Source organism: Danaus plexippus (assembly GCF_018135715.1).
Source record: "Danaus plexippus chromosome 29 unlocalized genomic scaffold, MEX_DaPlex mxdp_36, whole genome shotgun sequence".
Lineage (NCBI taxonomy): Eukaryota > Metazoa > Arthropoda > Insecta > Lepidoptera > Nymphalidae > Danaus > Danaus plexippus.
In genome coordinates this window covers 854,302-876,596 of record NW_026869857.1, presented here as the reverse complement: position 1 = coordinate 876,596, position 22,295 = coordinate 854,302, and the positions used below count along the sequence as shown (strand labels likewise).

At 39.8% G+C, this 22,295-nt stretch overlaps 2 protein-coding genes across 6 annotated transcripts; one reads left to right on the top strand and one right to left on the bottom strand.

Moving 5' to 3' along the window:
* The first annotated feature begins 369 nt into the window (after nucleotides 1-369).
* LOC116776812 (transcription elongation regulator 1-like) lies at nucleotides 370-20,104 on the top strand. Of its 5 annotated transcripts, none has more exons than XM_061528894.1 (23): nucleotides 371-687; nucleotides 1,896-2,229; nucleotides 2,979-3,132; nucleotides 4,230-4,418; nucleotides 5,088-5,183; nucleotides 5,284-5,403; nucleotides 5,574-5,659; nucleotides 5,822-5,957; nucleotides 6,147-6,233; nucleotides 6,523-6,724; nucleotides 7,605-7,746; nucleotides 8,129-8,258; nucleotides 9,425-9,663; nucleotides 10,085-10,203; nucleotides 10,285-10,435; nucleotides 13,372-13,570; nucleotides 13,825-13,931; nucleotides 17,153-17,335; nucleotides 17,491-17,613; nucleotides 18,396-18,560; nucleotides 19,118-19,287; nucleotides 19,687-19,819; nucleotides 20,010-20,104. In XM_061528894.1, the coding sequence occupies exons 1-22, from the start codon at nucleotides 503-505 to the stop codon at nucleotides 19,814-19,816; spliced, it is 3,447 nt and encodes a 1,148-aa protein (XP_061384878.1). In that variant the 5' UTR covers nucleotides 371-502; the 3' UTR covers nucleotides 19,817-19,819; nucleotides 20,010-20,104. The 5 variants fall into 5 exon arrangements, with proteins under 5 accessions (XP_032525946.1, XP_061384878.1, XP_061384877.1 ...); XM_061528893.1 differs by having other exon boundaries at nucleotides 6,517-6,724; nucleotides 8,132-8,258; XM_061528891.1 differs by having other exon boundaries at nucleotides 372-687; nucleotides 6,517-6,724.
* On the bottom strand, nucleotides 20,095-21,992 carry LOC116776814 (uncharacterized). Its single transcript, XM_032670058.2, has 4 exons — nucleotides 21,131-21,992; nucleotides 20,601-20,999; nucleotides 20,339-20,520; nucleotides 20,095-20,233 (listed from the first exon to the last, which is right to left on the bottom strand). Exons 1-4 carry the CDS (start codon nucleotides 21,923-21,925, stop codon nucleotides 20,134-20,136), a joined length of 1,476 nt encoding a protein of 491 aa, XP_032525949.2. The 5' UTR covers nucleotides 21,926-21,992; the 3' UTR covers nucleotides 20,095-20,133.
* Nucleotides 21,993-22,295: the final 303 nt, after the last annotated feature.

Sequence of the window (22,295 nt, the reverse complement as noted above, 5' to 3'; positions counted from 1 at the left end):
CGTATAGTATTAAATACACCAAAATTTTCAATTTTTTGCTTTAAATGTGTTAATTTTTATATGTTACGTACTTTAGTTTAATTGTTTGTATGTTGTTATTGTTATTTGTTGTAATTTTTAGTTTAGAGTAGTAAACCTTTTTGTTGAATTACAGAAAAATACAAAGAACGAGAGAGCAAAAGTGGAGTAGTACCAAAGATTAAACTTTGCAAATAAATTAAAAATTTATGTTACGAAGTTTGTGTTGACGTATTTATAATAAAAAACTATTAAAAAATATATATTTTTAGTCAAGTATGTTTTATTTGTTCTGTTTTTAAAACCGATAATTTTTGAACCGTCACTTTTGAAACCTTGCAATCCCTATACAAGCCATCGGCGGCCATTTTGAGAATGTCGAATGTTGATTCCGCCATTGCGAAATGAATTGTGGTGTATGCACGAAATTATTTAGGTATGCCGACATAAGTGTTTAGTGAATCGTTTTGTGCTTTTTATCAAGATGGAAGACGAATACAGTATAGACCCCCAGGACTCTACTATGAGTGAATTAAACCGTAGCGATGTTAGTGAAATTACGGATTCTTCTAAGGATTTTTGTGAGCCGGGGGGTTATGATGAAAATTACGAAGATGAGGAAGGCGCGAACGGCTTCAGAGGCGGTAGAGGCGGTCGCGGGACGTTCAGGTATCCGTTATATTTCCTTCTATGTTGATAACTTCTAATTGATTTGTATATGCGTAAACATCTATCAAAATGTACTTCCTTTATGTGTAATGCATCTTTCGTGTCCCATTTATTATATTTAATGATTTCCTTTATTTGAAACCGCCTTTATGATTCTGTGATAGAATTAAATAAACAAAATGAACGCAATGTTAATGTTTTATCGATAAATCAAACAATGAACCCATGCGATAAGGCGGACTTATTTTACTGTTTCAATGGATATCGCATTTATAAGCAAAATGAAATACATTTTAAACTCTAACAGCATAAAGTGTCCAAATAATCTGTGACCACCATTGACTATAATTGTTCTAGTGCATTTTAATTATAAAATAAATTTGTTAACATCATTTTGAAATGCTGGCGAAGTGATTCTTCAGAATGCGTGACAAAGGTAGTTTTTGTACCATTTACTTGTCTACATATAATTTTGCTGCCGACTAACATTATTTACACTATATAACTACTATGGCTATGCATAAAATACAATTGCTAACCTATAATGCACATTTTTAGCAAAGTAACATTAAAAAATAAGCATTAAACAGTTACGTATGTGTCAAAGTTTGAGTACTGGCATTACAAGTATGTTTGATTTTTACACGAGATGCCAAGAACACCACGATCATGTCTTTATAACTCGGTAGCCGAACATCCAAATGATGTATCACGGTTCTAAATTAAATATTGATCTAATGATTGTTTGTTAAGTGTTTGAATTTACATATTTATGCAAGATTTACATTATTATATTATATATATATATGTATTTTTTTTTTACTTACAATACATTTTGTTGTCTTAATAACATTATTTGTATGAATCTTTTTATGCATGTGCCTAAATTATGTCATTATTTAGATTTATATATATATATATATGTGGTTTATATATGGCATGTTCAATATATATTTATCTGAATATGAATTGTATGTAATTCAATATTTTTATATTTAAAGCAACCCTGTATATGAGGTACATATGTTGATTTTACTATATAGCGGTAATTTTTTTTTGTTCTATATTCTTTAACTAGCTATTAGTGTCGTTATAAGTTGATATTATCTTTATAAGTGTGTTATTGTTGATTTTTGATACCCTAAAGAGGTTATAATACATTTGGAGATATTGTGTATGGATAAAAATGGTTTTTACTTTCATAATAGGGGTCGCGGGCGAGGTCCGCCGCCTGGTTGGATGAATGGGCCTCCGCCCATGCGCTTCAGGGGCCGCGGCTACGGTCCCGGCGGGCCTCCTATGAGAGGTCGCGGATTCTTCCGTGGGCGTGGTGGTCCGAGAGGATATGGTCCAAATAATGGTCCTAATTACGAAAATAACTGGGGACCCATGGGTCCCCCGCCGCCTGGTATGATGGGAGGCCCCCCGCCTTATGGACCACCTCCTGGTATGATGCCGCCAGGTGGACCGATGGGCCCCCCGCCCAACATGATGGGGCAGCCGCCGCCCTTCGGACCTCCAGGGATGCCACCACCAAATATGGTATTTAATAGTTTAATTTTAAATATTGTAAATAGTACTACACAAACTATGTGACACTCTTAAGCGGGAAAACCAAAAAAAAAAAAATACATTTCTGAGGAGAATCGGCAAAATTGTATGTGTGACACAAGAATATTGCGTAGAAATGCAAAATTATCTGCATTAAAAATCATTATATCAACCTTGGCATAACTATATGGAAGTTGTCAAAAAATTTACTAAAACAGCATCCCACTCTGTCTTGTATCAAATCAAAGGTACATTTAATTTATCTCACTACCCTGCAAGCTATGTAAAACTGCCAACGCGAGCCATTCCGGATTTCTGTCTGGAAAGTTTTAATTCCTGGATACTGTGCATTGCAACAGACAAACAGATTTTACGGTTCCCATCCAACTGATTATATGAGTACAACAAATTGTGAGCATGTACTTATCGATGTTTGTAGCTCTGTGACACAGATCCTACTGAACGGATATTGATGAAATTTTATAAAAATGTAGTTTAGACATCAGGAAGGGATGTAGGATGAGATGAGGATGGGATGAGGAGGGGATGTAGGCTATAATTTATTTGTTAGTTCAGTATAATTCCGGTGTATGGTGTACCTGGTTATACTGTATCAAGTCCAGCGACACACTGCAAGTGCCACGAATGGTTGTTTAAGTCCAAATACCAAACGAACGAGGTCGCAGTGAAGAACTAGTGTTGTAAAATCAACCACAAGTAATCATTTTTGTTCACACCAGCCCGCTCCGGAGCTGTGGGTTGAGACCAAGTCGGATGAGGGCAAGTCGTATTACTACCACGCCAGGACTAGAGAGACGACCTGGACCAGACCCCAGGAGAGTCCCACGTGCAAGGTCATCACGCAGGCTGAGGTGGATGTCATGACAGCTGCTGGTAAGAAAATTATATATATGTGGAGTGTAAACTAGTAAGGCAGGCTATAATATATATATATATATATATATATACTAGTTTATGTCTGCGACTTCGTCCGCGTTAATTTCAGTATTATGTATATTCTTGAGTTATAAATAGTGTAACTAACATAACTTTATTTTATCTATATAATTATATATATATATACATACATACATATATATATACATTATGTTTTATCAAAAAGCAATTTGCAACTGAATTAAATAGGTTCTAAAAAAGTACTGATATCGTTCGTTCGTTGTATTATAACAGAAAATATAATAACTACAAAGATATCACATTTTGTTCACTGTTAAATAATGTATGTTCGTCGCATTATAGTTCTTAACGGCTGCACCCGTTTTGATGTAGTTTTTCCATTTGTTAGGCAATCTCCCTGTGCTAGTTGAATGTGTTTGGTTAATATCGGTCCAGCATTGTGAGATTATCAGCTCTTCACTAGTGATGTAAGGCATTTTTGGCCTGCTATGACTACTGTCACACAAACACCCGTCTCACATCAAAGACGTTTTAGGTTCCGTACAATACTGTTATATCTTAAGAAAAGACATTTTTTTTTTCATATAATGTCAATTAAAAATCAACCTCGTTTATTATAACATTCGCATTAGTTGTAGAAAATTAATTAAAATGTGAAAAAGAAATTTTTTTTTTTTATCGGTATTTTTGATGTTTTTCTTTTAACATGTTTTTTTGTCATGTCTTTATAGCTTTTAGATGAACACAATAAACTAGCAGTGATTAATGACGTTACTATGTTAAATAGAGTCATGTCACCTGAAAGATATATTTTTTTTTTATTTAGCAACTTGTTTGTGATCAAAACGAAACGAGTATAGATTTTGAGCAAATGAGTTCTTAACCGACTTCGACAAAGGAGGAGGTTTCTCAATTCGACCGTATATATGCCATTTTTTTTTTTTGTTGATAGTATGAAAGAAATTTTTTAATTACTCACTATGAAAACTGATAATATTATACTTATAACTAGGGCATTTACTTATATGTAATCCATTCACTAACATATAACATCTATGTTGTACCGCTTCCAGGCCAGTATCCCGGCATGAATCAGTCGATGCCCATGAACGGTCCCATGGGCGGCATGGGCGGTCCCATGGGCGCGCCAATGAACGGCCCCATGGGCATGATGGGCATGATGCCGCCAGGAGTCGGCCACGGGCCAACACCGGGGTCCGTCCCGCCCTTCATGAACCAACCGCCACCCTGGGTCAAGGATAGTGAGTGATTTGTATAAAATTATTGAATAATAATTGAGTGAAGCGAGCGGAACGCTATACTGACTACTCAGGTCATTCATCCGCGGAGATGATCCCGGCAACCGAGTGTGCGACAGAGACGAGGTTGTTTGTTCGATAGACCAGCTATCCGGGGTGGGTTTCATCAAAACAATCACATCTGACCACCAATAACAATTTTAGGTCCGGTAAACGGAACCCACGTGCAAAAACAGTTCGCTAGTGACACGCTGAGGTCGTTTCAAACAACTTGCATCGAAAGCTTATCTTTTTTTTTTTCCTAGAGAAAAAATGCGAAAGTACATCTCCTAGTTATGTAAGGACTTCTAAAAATATGAAGTCATACCAAAATTTGATATTAAGTTTGTAGTACCGAATTTCAAATATCCAGTCCGCCATTTTGGATCCAGGATGACGTCACGACTAAATTTATATCGTCATTCAAACTATACGTGTATACTTAGTTTCAGCATAACACCGGAACTGACAAACATGCATACATACATGTTCAGTAGCGTATTAACTAAGGTGTTGAGTATTAATTAAATTAAAAACAAATAGATATCACTGCAATATCTCCTCACTTATATTGTATAAATAATTTATATAATATTTTTAATACTGTCGATTAAAATTTATTGCTTATTCCAGATAACCAGATGCAGTCGAAGCTGGACAAACAGGACAGCTCACCTGATGATGAAGCGCCCCCGGGCGAGGCACCCTCACAGGCTACACAACCACCCGGTAATACACACACACACACACACAAATAAATATTATATAGATATAATAAAGTAGGTGGTAAGGTCATAAGTAACATCACTAATAAATACCAATCTCCTAGGCACGGGCCCCCTAGGCCCAGCGCCGGGTGCCGGCGGGCCGTGGGGTTGGGGCTGGGCCCCGCCGCTGGTGGCGCAGCCCCCTGGCCTGGCGGCCGCCTCAGCAGCCGTACCTGACACTGGTATGAATATAATTTTATTACTATGTACAAACTTAGAATATTTTTCTATACAAAAACTATGTACGGAGACATAATTGTGTTTAAACTCTGCAACAGCTGGAACTCTGTTATCCAGAGGTTGCAGTTTTAATTTCGTATTTTTTAAACGAGATATAACATGTTTGTTGCAGGCGCAGCAACTCAGACACAGCCCATCGCGGTCATGGGAAATGACGCACAACCGGACAGCACAGTGACGCCCAAGAAAGAGGAAACGGTAACACATATATATATATATATATATATATAAATTAAATTTTGATAATTATTAAGTTTGATTTGTATGTAAAACTACTTATAAAATACTAGTTACTCGGACTTGATCTATCCCCGGCTATGCAATAGTAGGTTAATTCCCATGTTACACCATACATTCCAGGTGATACCTCCCGAACTGTCTCTACGTGCTGGGGAGTGGACCACACACAGGGCTCCGGACGGCAGGCCATACTACTATCACGCTGGCACCAGGCAGAGTGTGTGGGAGAAACCGCAGCCCCTCAAGGAGTTTGAAGGTACAATACAAATACTGTGTTCCCAAAGATATGATAAGATAAGATAAGAGAATTAATGGTGAAGCTTTTAAGTTGAAATATTTTCAAAGATTATTTACTAATACATATATATAGGAATATAACTTAATGGAGTCTGTCTATGTCTACCTATATATATACTAATTGTGTATAATTTTTAATCTGTGACAGAACTACAAAACAAAATAGCCAAAGAGAAAGGCGAAAAGCTGGACGTCAAGAAGGACAGCAGGGTTATTGACGACGGCAAAATAGAAGGTATGCTGTGTTTAACATCGGAGCAATGATCACTTTGTTGTATGAGAATTTGAAATACTTCCTCTTGTGTTAAAGTATGGAAAAGAAAAGTTATGTTTTTGTTTTATATCTGTACGTCTATCCAGGGAGGTTTCATGTGATTTTCTATTTTTCTTTCTCGTATTTTGTCCATAATATTATATGTTAATTACACACACACACACACGCACATGCGCGCACGCACGCACGCACACACACATACATAGATATGTATGTGATGTTATATAATTTTTAATAAACACAGTTATAGATGTAGAAGCTCACGCTGAGGCCGCGGCAGCTGCAGAGGCTGCTGAGAGGGAGAGATTAGAGAGAGAGCGGCTAGAGAGAGAGAGAATAGAGAAGGAGAGGTTGGAGAAAGAGAGGTTAGAGAAGGAGAAACAGGAGAAGGAGAAGGCTAAGACGGATAAGAGTAGACCGGTTTCAAGCACTCCCATATCTGGAACACCTTGGTGAGTTAACAGATTATGTATATATGTTATTAAAAGTATCCTTTGTTACTTCCTATTACATCAGCTAATAACCACTGAAAGTTTATTCACAATCGGTCCAGCATTTTCGAAAATATTCCATAACAAACAGACAGATGAATATTAGTAAAGGTTCCGTTATATATTATTAGAGATACAGTTCAGATTAGTTTTTCAATGTTCAGCGTTACTTCCAGTAATGTCTTACAAAATGGCTGATCCAGTATTCATAGTTTTCAAATAAAAATTGGTACTTAAATGTTGCCATCACAGAAATAAAATGTTTTAGTATTATAATTAATTATAATCAGTCAAAGAAATAATTACAAGATTATATTATATTCTGATTAGTACGACACAGATGGCGCCACTTGCAACAATATATGCTGTGTATGTAAATACATCGAGTAAAAATTTATTATTCCAATATGGACTAGAATTTATCTGTATACTCATTGAATGTTTATCTTTACCTGTGAGAGGACTAGGGATAAATACTGACAGTATTCCCGTTTTTGACTGTAAGTATGAACGCCACGCAAAGAACTAAAGTACGCAACTTATCAATTCAATCGTCAGGTCATAAACGCCAAGAGCTATCGATAAACGGCTACGATCGGTCGGTTGGATACGATAATAAACGTTATTTATCGATAATGTGTCTTTCCTTCACGAGACGGTTCCGTGAGACCCATAAGTGCGAGCGAGATAGACATAGTAAAATGATTTATGCCCCGACGACTCGGTTGTTAGACAAACTATACTCAAATTATCGTTTATAGAGATGTTCTTACTTGTTTAACACATTTTGCTTAAAGGTTCTTGTCTAAGAAGAATTTATTAACATATTTTACTTCTTAAGGTGCGTTGTATGGACGGGTGACGGCAGAGTGTTCTTCTACAATCCGACGGCGCGTCTGTCAGTGTGGGAGCGCCCGGCACAGCTGGCAGGGAGAGCGGACGTGGATCAAGCGGTGTCTCACCCGCCCCACCAGAGGGATCAGGTATGACGGGTCATTATAACGAGGCAACCGGCTGCCATTATAATTAGAGCTCTGAGAAAGTATGAGGCTCCTTAGCGAGCAATACAATATATACGAAAGCAAGTAAAATATTGTGAACGGATTTGATGAAACTTTGCAATGATGTTGTTTAGATATTGGAATGACGTACAGTGTAAAACATGTCCCTTCACTCGGTGTAGTTGTCTCGGGAGCGCCTCACTACACCTGTGCAGTGTAGGGAGTCGTGCGTCACGCTATCCTATAACTTCACTGCTAAATAAAATGCAGACAAAGTCGCGGATAAAACCTAGTCGCTACGTAAAGCTAATGTAATTATGATGTATGTACATATTACTATAATATAGATGTTATACCTCCCCAGCAGCGGAAGGAACCGCCAGCGACCACGACCGTCACGCCGGCCAAGAACGCTAACGGGGAACTGAAGAGGGGAGCGTCCGACTCATCCGACTCGGAGACTGAACCGGCCAAGAAGGCGAAATCCGAAGAAAGTGAGTCAGTTAGTCAACCTTACCACGAGTGTATACGGTATAGACTAAATACAGATAGTTTGAAGTTATTTATCAGACTTTCCCAAAGAGCGGTAAGTGTTGTGTGGACGCCGGTGACATTGTAATTCTATTTAGCAAGGATAAGTTACAGTGGGCTTGCAGTAGGAAGAGAAATTAATACGCAACACACACATATATATATATATATATAAAACACAAGTACATAGCTATGCTACAAATGTATTCTCAATGTGGGTATACAAAAAAATATATTGGGAAGCCCTGAATTATATATATATATATATATGTACAATGATTTTGGAATACCAGATACTGTATATAGTTTAATGTACACTACTGGCGCCGGGGTATCATTTACTTTGGTTAAGTCTATAAAAATCTTAAATGTCCATACAAATGTTTGTATTAATCTAATCTCATTGCGTATAAACATTTTATACGGAACCTGTGGTTATTTGGAACGCATTTCTTCATAGCATCGCTTCGCGGAATGCATTTCTCCTACAAAATGTAATTTGCTGGTCTCCGAGACCGGAGTGAATAGTCTGTTAATATAGTCACAGCCACCACCACCTACCACCGCCTACCACCAGGCGGTGTGTCAAGAACTGTCTAGGCTCTATATATATAAATCCAAGCTAGAACCCAACATATTTGTCCCACAATAGTTTTGTTGAAATATTCCTTCGATTGACTTATTCGTTTTCATGATAGCAGAGGCATTTTTCAAATAGCCAGCCCTAAGACCCGGCTCCGCCAGACAATGTCAGGTAGATAACGTCTTGTGAGGAGTTTGTACTGTCAGATGTGGCGAGCGTCCCACCACACATTGGTCTGTTTAAATGTGACCAACCTAACGGACATCAATATAATGGTCCGTCAAATGTCTGATAGACTTAATATGTTGTATTGTCAAGACTCAATCCCTACCCGGATTTGTCTGTCTGTCTGTCTTTTTTCATTTTTGCGACTATTATGGCTATAGACTGATAATTTTAATAGAGTTTAAATCTTTACTATACCACACGTCAGGACACGCTAGACTAACTAGATCACTAATACCAGAGCTGTAAGGTTCATTTCGAGCAACAACAGTTTATAAGTATTGACAAACTGTTGTTTATGAATTTAATATCAAATTCCAGCCAAGAAGAAGTCTGGTGTGTCAGCCGGCGTGATAGATATGGGCAAGGAGGCGGCCAGGGAGGCGATGGCCAGGGCGGAGCGCGAGAGGGCGCTGGTGCCGTTCGAACAGCGCGTGAGGGCCTTCCTTCAGATGCTGCACGAGAGCGACGTGTCAGCGTTCTCGCCGTGGGAGAAGGAACTGCATAAGATTGTGTTCGACAGCAGATATCTGCTGCTAGAGTCGAAGGAGAGGAAACAGGTCAGGAAAGCTGGTTATATAGAGACAGCCAGCTAAGCTGAGCTATGAGATAATTGTGGTTAGGAAGTCACTCCCAGTACAAAAATAGTATGGCAAAGTTAACTGCTTAGGTATAAGGAGAGAGAATTTTGTATCAGCTGCTAATATCGATGTTTGATATCACATTTTCAGTAAGGAATTATCAAAATAGCTCCATGAAGGTCGAATAGAAAAAAAACTTTTTTTTTAATTTGTTCAAATATTTAATCCTGCCTGGAATAAGAAAAAAAATATTTTCTCTATAGCAAGCAAGGGTGTTTAGCATTAAAGTTATTATATATATACATATATATGTAATAATATATATAGAAATGCCGTTTGAAAAAGACAGGAAAAAAATCTTGAGTGACTTCCATCCGACTAAAGTCAAAGTAATTACCAGGTGTTCGATAAGTACGTGAGGGAGCGAGCTGAGGAGGAGCGTAAAGAGAAGAAGAATAGGATCCAGCAGAAGAAGCAGGCCTTCAGGGCGCTCATGGACGAAGCCAAGCTGCACTCCAAGTAGGTTTAACACTATAATATATGTATATATTATACATCGGAATGATGTAAAAAGCTCTAATGTCCAAATGTTAATTACAGATCTTCCTTCACCGAGTTCTCCGGCAAGTACAGCAGGGATGAGAGGTTCAAAAATATTGAGAAGATGAGGGATAGGGAGACTTACTTCAACGAGTACATCGCTGAGGTCCGGAAGAAGGAGAAGGATGACAAGGACAGGAAGAGGGAACAGGTGAGTTAGAGGGAGATAGCAGGAGAGGAGATGTGACAGAGCGTGTGTGTGTGTGCGCATATGTGTGTTCATCTCAATCGGTTATATAAGTACTCGATGTGCTTCCATATATGAAAGTACACTATCAATGTCAGATTGAAATTATAGTACACTGATTTTATTTTTATTTTATTCTATATATTTTTTTGTTATCTGTGAGATGCGCTTCGATAGTAACGTCAAGTTTGTGTAATAAATAAAATTTGATTTGGAAATTCTTTACGACTGTAACCAAGCCAAGCCAAGCCAAGCCAAATGCTAGCCAATATATTATAAGATGGATATCCGTGCTGCGCCCAGGTTCGAGCCCCGAGGCCAGCACGTCCTCTACAGACCAGCAGCGGGTTCGACTCCCGCACGCGGCCGCTCTGCGAACTGATCATTTTTTTTATGTCACCTTTGATTATAATTGTTTCTGTACTGAAAAATTTCTGTAAATTTCCGTGGATCATACATACGCTTTTTTATATCTTGATATAACTCATCTTTATATAAATTTTTGGGTTCGGTGTAAATTTTTCTCATCATACACTGTGCCTTGCATATATATTGTTATATATATATATATATATATATATATATATATATATATATGCATGCCAATAATAACAAAAAACAAGTACGAAAAGTTTGCACCGAATCGACGATGCTATGAGGATATATATATATATATATTTTTTGTTAATTTTTTTTCTATTAACGTGTAGTGATTTTTTTGAAAACGACGTGCTGCTCGCGAGTAGAATCTTTTTGGGTTAAATAAAAAAAGTAATTTTCTCTTCCACATATAATACGATTATTCAGAGAGTCGCTTTCAAAAAAACTTCCCTCACTGTGTCCGAACCACATGCTCTTGAAACGTGTATTTTTTGTTTTTTTTTATAAATTAAGCGAAAACAGGGAAAGGCGGCCGCTCCGGGTGGATGAGGCGCGGCGGCCGGGGATGGGATGCGGCGCTGGATATAAATAATACCTAGACCTACTAGACCTACCGGGGCCTAGCGCGGGCCTAGACCTTACCACGTAGGTTCACACGCCTTGAAGAATACATATATAGATATATTTATACCTTGATAATGACTAGCAGTAAACAGCTTGCATAGTAACGCTCAGTGAGGCACAGAGAACGAAACAATATATATATATAGATTAAAAAAATAAAAAAAAATAGACAGTTATAAGAAAATCAAAAGGAAACTTATCTAAAAAACGAAAATTGCTTTTTAGACAAAAATACGTTTTTGATGTACAAAACTTACCGTCAAGCGGTCGGCGGAGGGCGGCGCACACAAGGTTAGATATAGTTTTTAAGATGATGGGACAGTATGAAAATGACGTGTGTTCGGATGTGTACACTCCCCCCCTCCAGGCCCCTCCCCCCCCCTACAGAAATGTACGCATATACATGCATGCGAGATACATGCATCAAGGTGATGGTTAACGCTCATTGCAATGTAAATAGACAAGATATGCGGGGATTTTGAGGACATTTATATTATATACATACATATATATATATATTTTTGTTTAATCAATTTACTTTTTCAGGTGTAATTTTTTTTTTCTGTCCTTCCGTTTCCATGCTCTGTATAAATTTTGTTACTAATTACTGAACGGATGTTTTATAGATTTCTCTCTATCGGCCGTCCGCCAACGGATGTTTGCGGTTTTTTTTTTTTTTTGTCTCTCTCTATCTCTATATAAATTAAAAAATATAGAAATTATATTAAATTATTTAAGCGAGGAAGTATTGTAAATCTTGTGAATTACTCTTAACATAAACTGTAGTACGTTATATGTAATGGTCCCGCCAGTCTCGCGGGTGACGCGGCTCGCACGTGTGACGGGTTCGAATCCTGTTTGTCAAGTGACAGTGACAGCGACAGTGACAGTGACAGCGACCTCTATCCTTAATTCGTATAAATTTCAGGTTTATAATGTCAACTCGAAGTGGTCCCGGGTTCAAATCCCGGTGTCCAAAGAGTATTGTCTATGGCCTAATGGTTCAAATGTTAAGTGTGCTGTAGTCATGCATTATCTTCATGTCGGGTTCGAGTCCCGTCTGTGTCTTTCTCTATGTGTAACTGTTTGTATATTAAGTTATAATTCGTTATTAAATTAATTTTATATATATATATATATATGTGATAATTAATACATTTGTAATGCTGTCTCGTCACCTGCGAGGCTAAGGTCAATGTTTTGTCAGCTCTAGTCTGTAAGGAGACGGAAGTGGGACGTGTTATATGCAGTCTGTTGTTGTGGAGCGTATGCCAATTTTTTGTGTAATCAAATTTAATTGAACATGACGCCAGAGTTTCATGAAAATCGGTCGAGCAGGACTCGTTCAATGTGTCGTCCGATATCAACTTGAACCAAGGATGTTAATCTAAATATACAAAGCATTTGTTTAAACAAATAATATTTACATTAAGACTTGTTTATTTTTATCAAACAGTTATCATGCTGTCAATGTCATTAATTACGATGTACGCCTCTTGGAATAAAATAAAAAAAAAAAATCAAAAACACCCCAGCCGTCCCACTTCCGTTGGAATAATGATATTTATTTTTCTTTCCAGGAATTAATAATCTTTTGTCCCACAGCAACTAATCGATATCCATTCTTCTTTTCAGCCACTAATCAATCGTATTTATTTCAGCTTTTAGTTTAAGAGCGACAAAGTGTCGTGCGATTTGGTTATAGGGCGGTCTGCTTGGCGTTGTAGTGACAATTATATATATATATGTATATATAGAAAAAGTTATTTTTTTTCTCTGGTCGTCGGCCTACATTTGATATCCGGAGCCGCTCTGTACGATGATCGCACCTCACGTCCCAACATACGCGCCATATATTAGAAAAAATACTGATTTTTTCCCCTCATACGTTTTAGGCCAAAACGGAGTACTTAGCGCTTTTGAAAGAAAAGAGTGTTGACAGGCACTCTAGATGGTTGGACGTTAAGAAGAAGATAGACTCGGACGCTAGGTACAAGGCCGTGGAGAGTAGCTCGCTGAGGGAGGACTACTTCAGGGAGTACTGCAAGATGGTTAAGGAGGAGAAGAAGAAGGAGAAGGACGGCAAGGAGAAGGGTGAGTTGGACGGGAGGGGAGAACAGACGTTTGCGTACAGAAATGATCTGGAATGTGACGAAAATTAATGATTTAAGGATAGTGTTTTTGTTAGATTTTTGTCCTAGCTATACTTATTTACTAGTCTGGTAGTGATGTAACTCTTTGTTAACATATAATGTTGATTTTCAGGAAAATGAATTAAGTCTTATTTCATTTTTGTCTTTTCTGTGATGAACTTACCTTATAATTAATTATGTTTGCTGTTTGTACAGAACGTGAGAGGGGCAATAAGAAGGACAAGAAGGACAAAGAGAGGGAGAAAGAGAAGGACCGCGAGAAGGAGACGAAGAAGGAGAAGAAGAAAGAGAAGCCTGCTGACGTACGTACTTTGTGAAAGAGAGAGAGAGACAGATATATGTATATAAAGTTTTGTCTCGCTTGTTGCAATTAACAATATATTATATACTTAAATTTCCTAATACATTGACAAATTTATATAAGTGAATTGTGTTCAAAAATATGAAAGCTATTTGAAAAGCGAATCTGTTTCGGACATGCTGCGTCACGGATACCGCGGGGTATTTGGGGGGATGGGGTCTATTTTCACCCCCTAAATATTCTCCTGGACCCCTGTACATTTCGGTCGCGTCCTCGTCGCTGGGGTGTGTTGTCAGACGACTGTCATAATCTGCGGGGGTCGGTTGGTGCCCCGCGCGAGCATAACAAAAAAAAAAACTTAATGGCGATTATTACAGTTGATCATCGGCGGTTTTTATATGTAATGATTGGACAAGCAGCCGTGAGGTATGGACAGCTCTGTACGGAACCTTCATCGGACCCGCAGATTTATGACAGGCGTAGGTCTTGGTCACATCTAGCTGTTATGACCGGTGAACACCACGCGGACGTTGGGGACTCGGTACTAATGGTCCACGGTTCAGACGTTAGATGTGGCCATAGCCTTAGACGCTCTGTGTGCGTGCGATGCGATGGTATTGAGTAACCGGCCTTATTGCTAAGCTGTTTAAGGTCGTTACTTATGTACAATAGTTTGTGACGGCTCTGCGTTTTGACATTGAATGTTGATTATTTTTTTCCTATTAAATTTTTTGCAATGTTAAAAACAGAGCTGGAGCTGATGTGGGTATCGCGAGACGAGCGCAGAACGAGCGTGTCCGATGCAGGTTCTTAATGTCATATACCTCTTAACGGCTGGCTTTGTCTCCAGAAACAGTTGGACCAGTCCACTGAGGATGAAAAGAAGCAGCCCACCCCCCCACCGGACCAGTGGGCCGAGATCCTGGGGATACCGGGGGAAGAGAAGGAGAAAGAGAAGGAAAAGGAGAGGGAGAGAGAGAAGAACGCCAAAGAAGCTAAGACGAAGGACAAGAAGGAGTCTGAGAATAGCGAGATGGAACCACCGTCGTCCGAAAAGGAGATGCTGTCACCGAAACAGCTGAGATCCTCGAAGAAAGATCCGCAGAATCAGGAGAAGAAATCCCCAATAAAGTCACCGCCCAAGAAGAGAAAGCAGGAGTTCAAGTCGCCGGAGCCGGAGGCGGAGAAGAAGGGCAAGAAGAAGACTGAGAAGACGGAGAAGAGGCGGCGGAAGAAGTCCGAGAAAGAATAGTGTTTGCTTTACGTGTTTTTTAAACGCTGATCATTAGAACAGCGCAGGCTACATCTGTGCAACTTGGACAATTAAACGGTCACGCAGTGAGGGGACGGGGCTCGGAGCCTTGAAGCAATGACTATAGTACGGACGACAGGACGTTCACATACGACCCCCAACCCCCCCCCCACACACACACCCACACACACACACACGGACACGGACACTATAAACCGTGCGATTTGTAATACATACATGTCTTTGCGAGTCTTGTTTCTTCCTTATCCAACACACATATATATAATTTTTTTTTTTTTTGTAACCAATTAATTCTCGCCACTTCCCGTCTATATCGAACCGTACGGACACATTTCCGCTACGACATAGCCAGCGGGCCGTGCGGGTAGTTGTGTGAGAATTTTCACGGCGATATGCGACCTCGCCGGGGGACATGACCTAACTTTTTTATGCAAACGCGGGAATGCGCTCCGGTTGAATGACATTACACTGGTGTTAATGTATTTTTCTGAGTATATATGTGGATTTAAATCTCGCACAACGTTTATATTGAGACACGACAGACGCCATGTTGGATATCTCCGGCGCGTGTCTGTTTTTTTTTTTCCGTTTCTTAAATTTTTAATCATGTTTCGGATGTGAATGTATATATACTGTAAATTTATATAAAAAAATTATATAATAATAATAGTTATAATAATAATGATATTCAAGTGAATATTTTAACTGTTAAGTGTATATGAAATTTTGACATTGATTATTCTGTTTAAATTATACATATATACATATATATATATATAAATATATATATGTATGTATATATATATGTATGTATATAATATTTTTCACCTGGTGATTCATATTATTCTCATATTTTTACTCAACAAATGTATGTATGTGTGTGTTTTTTCTATGGATTTTAAAGGTTCCCGATTATATTATACATACTAATATATCGATAGGCGTCACGATGTACTGAAATTTGAATATATATATTATTTTCTTAACGTTTTTTTTCATCACGTGCGACGTATGAGGGTAGTCGCAACTTTGTCGTTAGTTGTATAAGCCTGTACATAGGACCGTAACACACAGTTACATATGTATATAGTATTTTGTTAGTGTAATGATTGTGGTATTAAATATGTTGTATGCAGGTGATGTTTTATTTTATTTTTGACATCATTATATGTATATATTAATGTCGTTTTAGCATTAAATTTATTTTATTGGATCTGGATTTTCAAGTAGCCACACCCCAGACCATGTCGTTCTTCATTCACATAGCCACATCTTAGACCATGTTCTTCATTCTTACAGCGACACCCCAGACCATGTTCTTCATTCTTACAGCGACACCCCAGACCATGTTCTTCATTCTTACAGCGACACCCCAGACCATGTTCTTCATTCTTACAGCGACACCCCAGACCATGTTCTCCGTTCTTACAGCGACACCCCAGACCATATTTTTCATTCTTACAGCGACACCCCAGACTATGTTCTCCGTTCTTACAGCGACACCCCAGACCATGTTCTTCATTCTTACAGCGACACCCCAGACCATGTTCTTCATTCTTACAGCGACACCCTAGACCATGTTCTTCATTCTTACAGCGACACCCTAGACCATGTTCTTCATTCTTACAGCGACACCCCAGACCATGTTCTTCATTCTTACAGCGACACCCCAGACCATGTTCTTCATTCTTACAGCGACACCCCAGACCATGTTTTTCATTCCTACAACGACACCCCAGACCATGTTTTTCATTCATATAGCCAGATCCCAGACCACATTGTTCTTCATTCATAAATCCACATTTCTGACCATATTCTTCATTCACAAAGCCACTGAATTCGATCACCAAATAACTTACTACATCTAAAACGATCATCAGTCATATATTTTGTGGCCGCCGAAGCTGCACATTGTTAAATCGACCGGTAACATGCGACTGAAACACCAGGACGTGCCCGAGAACTCCGAGACCGAGGAGGCTACGAAGGAGAGCGAGGCGGCTAAGCTGAGGGCGGCGAGGGCGCAGGCCTCCATCAAGGAGAGGGAGAGGCAGGTGCAGCGGGCGCTGGCCACCAGCCTCCGGGACAGGGACAAGGAGAGAGAGTACCACAAGAGGGACGAGGCTGTGCAGGTGAGATCTAGGGAACACGATGTAGTATGTATATATATATAAGTATTGTACATACATATGAAGTTAATATTTACGGATTACTGCGCGTATTTAATTATTTTTAAAACCTACGCACTCCCGACGTTTTATATATTTTATCGTTTCATATGTTCCAGCACTTCAATGCCCTCCTGGCTGATCTGGTGCGGAACCCGGACCTGACCTGGCGGGAGGCGAAGAAACAGCTGAAGAAGGACCACAGGTACAGCCTGGCCGAGGAGCTCAGCAAGGACGATAAGGTACGAAACGAAATGTGTAAAGAGCAGAGCTAGTATAACAGAGATTTTTCCGTTAGTGTCATAGACAAGACCGACACCTAGCAGCGTGCATAGTCTGTGGTCTGCCTTACATTTCAACCGAATTTATTTGTTTATATATATATATATATATATATATATATATAGGGCTAAATACTAAACAAATAAATACGTAATTAATATATATATTAATTACGTATTATTTTTTTTTGTTATAGTTTACTAAGTACTTTTAGAATAATTCTGTGAGGGAGGGAGGTGACCTGCGGACGATTTAATTATTTAAATTATAAATGGCGGCAGCCACAAGTTCCAGGAAAACTACGAAACTTACTGATATGTGTATTATAATAAGAATTACATATTAAAACTCACAACCTATACTAAGACTACATGACTGCCGATGTCAGGACAGCAATCCCATCCCATAGCTTGTGTGGTGTCAGGAATCTCCTGGTTCACGGCTCGGTGTTCCGCGGAGTCAGCGGCGTCACTCGTTATATGATATTCTATTCATACAACGATAGTGCCCCGGCGATGTTCATTTATTTTTTTATATGTCAATAACATTGCATTAAAAGTAATCATTATTCTTCTATATGAAATAATAATGTGAGAAAATTGTTTGTAACAACTAATAACAATCTAGAAATGTCTTTGGACATCAAACATTATTGGTCTATCCGTCTATGCTTGGAAATGGATTTTGTTTACATTTTCTATCTTGTTTCGACGGCGTGGTTGTAAATGTATATATTTTTCAGGAGCGTCTATTCAGCCAGCACATCAGCGTCGTGTCTAACAAGAGGCGCGACAAGCTCCGGGCCATGCTGGCTGAGCTGGGTGTGGACTCCACGGCGCAGTGGAAGGACGTTAAGACCCAGCTCCAGGAGAATCCAGCCGCGCCAACATACAAGAGCGCCGCCCAGGTCGGTTTGGATACAAATTGTTATGTTCATACATATATATAAGAAATGTTGTATCTTACAAGCACTTTGTTTGTCACGCTGAACCCCTTTCTATAGAACTCAATAGATAATTATAAAGAGAATTTTCGTGACAGTTAGTTTATAGACTCAAATACATAATAATAAGTATACCGGAAATACATCATCATCATCAGCCCATCTGAGCCCGCTGCTGAGCAAAGGCCTCTTCTCATATGGAGAAGGTTAGAGCATTAATCACCACGCTCGCTCAAGACGGGTTGGCGATTTCAAACTTATAATTTGATATTATAAGACCAGGTTTCCTCACGATGTTTTCCTTCACGGTCCGTCAGTGGTGTCTGAATACTCTTAGAAAATACATATGACTCGGAACAGATCACATTGGTACTCGCCAGGTTTCGAACCCGCGCCTTCACGTGTGAGAGGCTGGCCTTTAACCTCCAGGCCACCACGACTTTCCGGAAATACATATCCGGAAATACATATATATATATATATAATGTACATTATTTAACTCTCATTAAATTATATCACAGATGGAGCGAGAGTTCCGTGACTACCAGAGGGACAAACAGAGCAATGCCAAGACGGCTCTGAGACAGCTGCTCCTGGAGACCAGGGCGATCACACACAGGACCCTGGCCGCGGTCAGGGACGGCCCGCAGGCGCTCACCGCCCTGCACGACACCATCAAACACGACGCCAGGTATGGACACGAACACACGCACACTTTCATTACTACAGCTCGAAATGGGCCGGCTCGGCCGGGGAAGTACCGCCCTCTCACGGAAGATCGGCGGGGAGTAGCCTTTAATGGCTGCGTTTCGTCCCATGAGTGAGAGAGCCGGTTGCCCTTTTGCCTATTCCCACCCTTTCCTATCCCTCTTCCCCGAGTAATGGGGGCAACGTATCCGAAAAATTATATTACGGATGTCCATGGGCGGCGGTAACTACGTCCATCAATCATTGCCCCCCTTTTGTCATAAAAAAAACACACGCACAGATAATACATAAATATAAATAAATATATAGTCCGGGGCAGTGTCGAAGCTACCACAACAAACACGTGCGTGTGACATAGTATGTAACGTGGTGTCTGTCACAGATACACGGCCCTGGAGCACATCCCGGACGAGCGCCAGGCGATCATCATGGGCTACCTCGAGGAGCTGGACAAGAAGGGGCCTCCGCCGCCGCCCACGGCCACCGAGCCCAGCAGGAGGACCAAGCAGTGACAGGTACACACACACAGACATAAATAAAGTTATGTTAGTTACACTATTTATAACTCAAGAATATACATAATACTGAAATTAGTTACTCTCTTGGGTTGTGTTAGTTTAATTCTGTTCGAAACAAAAAGAAAAAAAAAATAACCAAATTTTTTTTTGTCAATTCTCAACTCATTTAACACAGACTCCCTTCCAGACGGACGGCGGCTGTGCGATCGCGGTGCCTGGGAAGTGGCGGGTGGTGTGAATAGTTTGATTGTAATTTTTATTAAATAAACAAAGAGGTTTCAATGCTCGTTTTATTTATAATAATATTAAAATCAAAAGTCCAAGTCCTCGGCCGTCAGCCTCATCCGTCGAGACGGCAGTTCGTATAGGTGGAGAGCGCCGCTGCCGTCTCCGGCCGCGATGCGACAGGAACTGGGAATTAGTTAAAAATCATTTCAGTTTTCAGGCAACACTGCATAAGACAATGCATTTTAATATTTATTCTATAACGAATAATGTTTAAAAAAAAATTCTCACCCGCTCTGGCTGACAGCGACGCAAGTGACAGTAGCGTTTCCCGCCAAACCGCTGACAGGCACCGCCCGTCCGCTACAGATGTTGTAAACACGCAACAGCTCGTCGCATCCAGCCAGACCCAGCACCACGCACGGGCCACACAGCCAGCTCATGCAACAGATCGGAATATCCAGACATATTATCTGTGGAAAAAATATAAATGAACCACTAAGAAATAGTTTTTAACAAATAAAATTTACGGCAGGCTAATGTTTTTGATTACCCTCAACGGACTGTTCTGGTTGATATCGTACACCCGCACTTCCGAATCCGTGGAAATGGAGACGAAGATTCCTGGTCTTTGGAAACTGAACGACACATCCAGGACGCACGTCCCATGAGGTTGCAGAACCTCGTAGACCGGGTCACTGTCGGTTTGGGGCGTTACTTTGCACAAAAAGAGCTGGCCGCTTCTAGCTCCAACAACAAACACGTCATTGTAACTCTTTTCCTCCGCTGATCGCAGCGGGTAGCTCTTGAAGAAGTCGAAGCAGGTTATATCTGGCACCGGAACCTTTTTGGAGCCGTTTATATTGTAACAAATTATGTTTTCGAAAACTTTAGAATGAGAGTTCACTTGCCACGCGTTCAGAGTCCCGTCGCAACCAGACGAGAACAGAACCTATAGTTTAAAATAACAAATTAATTTTGTATAAATTATGTAAATAACAATGTGTGTTAGGATAGGTAATGACCGCTGATACTATTTAAAGATTAGGAAGACGTCTAATACGTGATAGCTTTTCAACTTACCTGATCTGCTGCACCACGGCGCTTGCCTTTATTATGGATCTGCATCAACAAGTATATGTTAGCTAACGGCGCGTCCGCCCACTGCAAGGCCGATACTCGCCTCGACCCGTGACAACCCGCCGGAGACGTCAATTGGGTGCCTTCATCCAAACTTCCGTTCCTCAAATTACATAATACAACTTCCCCGGAAGTTGTGCCATACGCGAGAAGAGCTGCCACGTTAGGATGGTACTTGAGAACAGTTACGCAATTATTCTCACTGATATCCAACGAATGAACAAATTTATCTTCGCTTCTCTTCAACGTAAACACTTTTATTATGCCGGACGTCTGACAGAAAGTTTCATGGTGCAATTGGCCGATGGAAACAGCCAGGGAGTTGCCAGCGCTGCTCCAAGTAACTCCCAATATGGAGGTTTCGTGATCGCCGGCCCCGATTCCGTCTCTGAGCTGCATTTCCTGGAACAACCTAGCACCTATAACCTCTTCCTCGTCAGAATCTGATGAATTATTGAGGAACTCCGTATTATTTTGGTCCAATTGGTCCATCATTGCTGGCACCACCCTCCTGAGGAACTCGTTTAGGCCTGGCGGTGGATATTCCTGGGCCTCAGTAGGTTTTATATCTTCCGGTTGGGCCAGACATCCAATATCTTTAGACATATTAGTCTGTGAACCCATCCCTCCCTCACTAAACTCGGTTGTCTGTGAGGAATTCGTCCTCATCGGCTTCTTGTCATCTGAAGCCGAGTCAAAACCAACAGCCTCGCTATCAAAACTGCTCAAACAGGACATTTTTAAGCAATCAAGATCACAACGTAAATAAAATCACACTCGTTTTGTTTTGCTTCATTTGAAAACCGTTGCCATGACAACTGACGTATTTTGAATTTGAAAAATAATTCGAATTTTTTTTTTAGTTTTTCAAACGAAAACCTTTTTTCTGCTGATCGTGTTGTCCTTGACAATAATAATTAAATAAACATATCTCGTAAATATTGTTCACTATATAAATAACATTTTAGAGGACTTTATCAATAATGTTGTATAATTTAGGTGAAAGGCTTAGGTTAAGTTCAGATTAAGGCTCTATTTTAAAAAAGTTTCAACACCTGTTTATATCGTAGGTTACTTTGTGTGCCCGAAAGAATAGGAGAAAAAGTTA

Coding starts and splice junctions, on each gene's coding strand:
- LOC116776812 (XM_061528891.1), top strand. CDS start 503: ATGGAAGACGAATACAGTATAGACCCCCAGGACTCTACTATGAGTGAA. Junction 18,561..19,117: donor CATACAAGAGCGCCGCCCAG/GTCGGTTTGGAT, acceptor ATTATATCACAG/ATGGAGCGAGAGTTCCGTGA. Junction 19,288..19,686: donor ACCATCAAACACGACGCCAG/GTATGGACACGA, acceptor TGTCTGTCACAG/ATACACGGCCCTGGAGCACA.
- LOC116776814 (XM_032670058.2), bottom strand. CDS start 21,925: ATGTCCTGTTTGAGCAGTTTTGATAGCGAGGCTGTTGGTTTTGACTCG. Junction 20,521..20,600: donor ACCAGAACAGTCCGTTGAGG/GTAATCAAAAAC, acceptor TTTTTTCCACAG/ATAATATGTCTGGATATTCC. Junction 20,234..20,338: donor GTCGCTGTCAGCCAGAGCGG/GTGAGAATTTTT, acceptor ACTAATTCCCAG/TTCCTGTCGCATCGCGGCCG.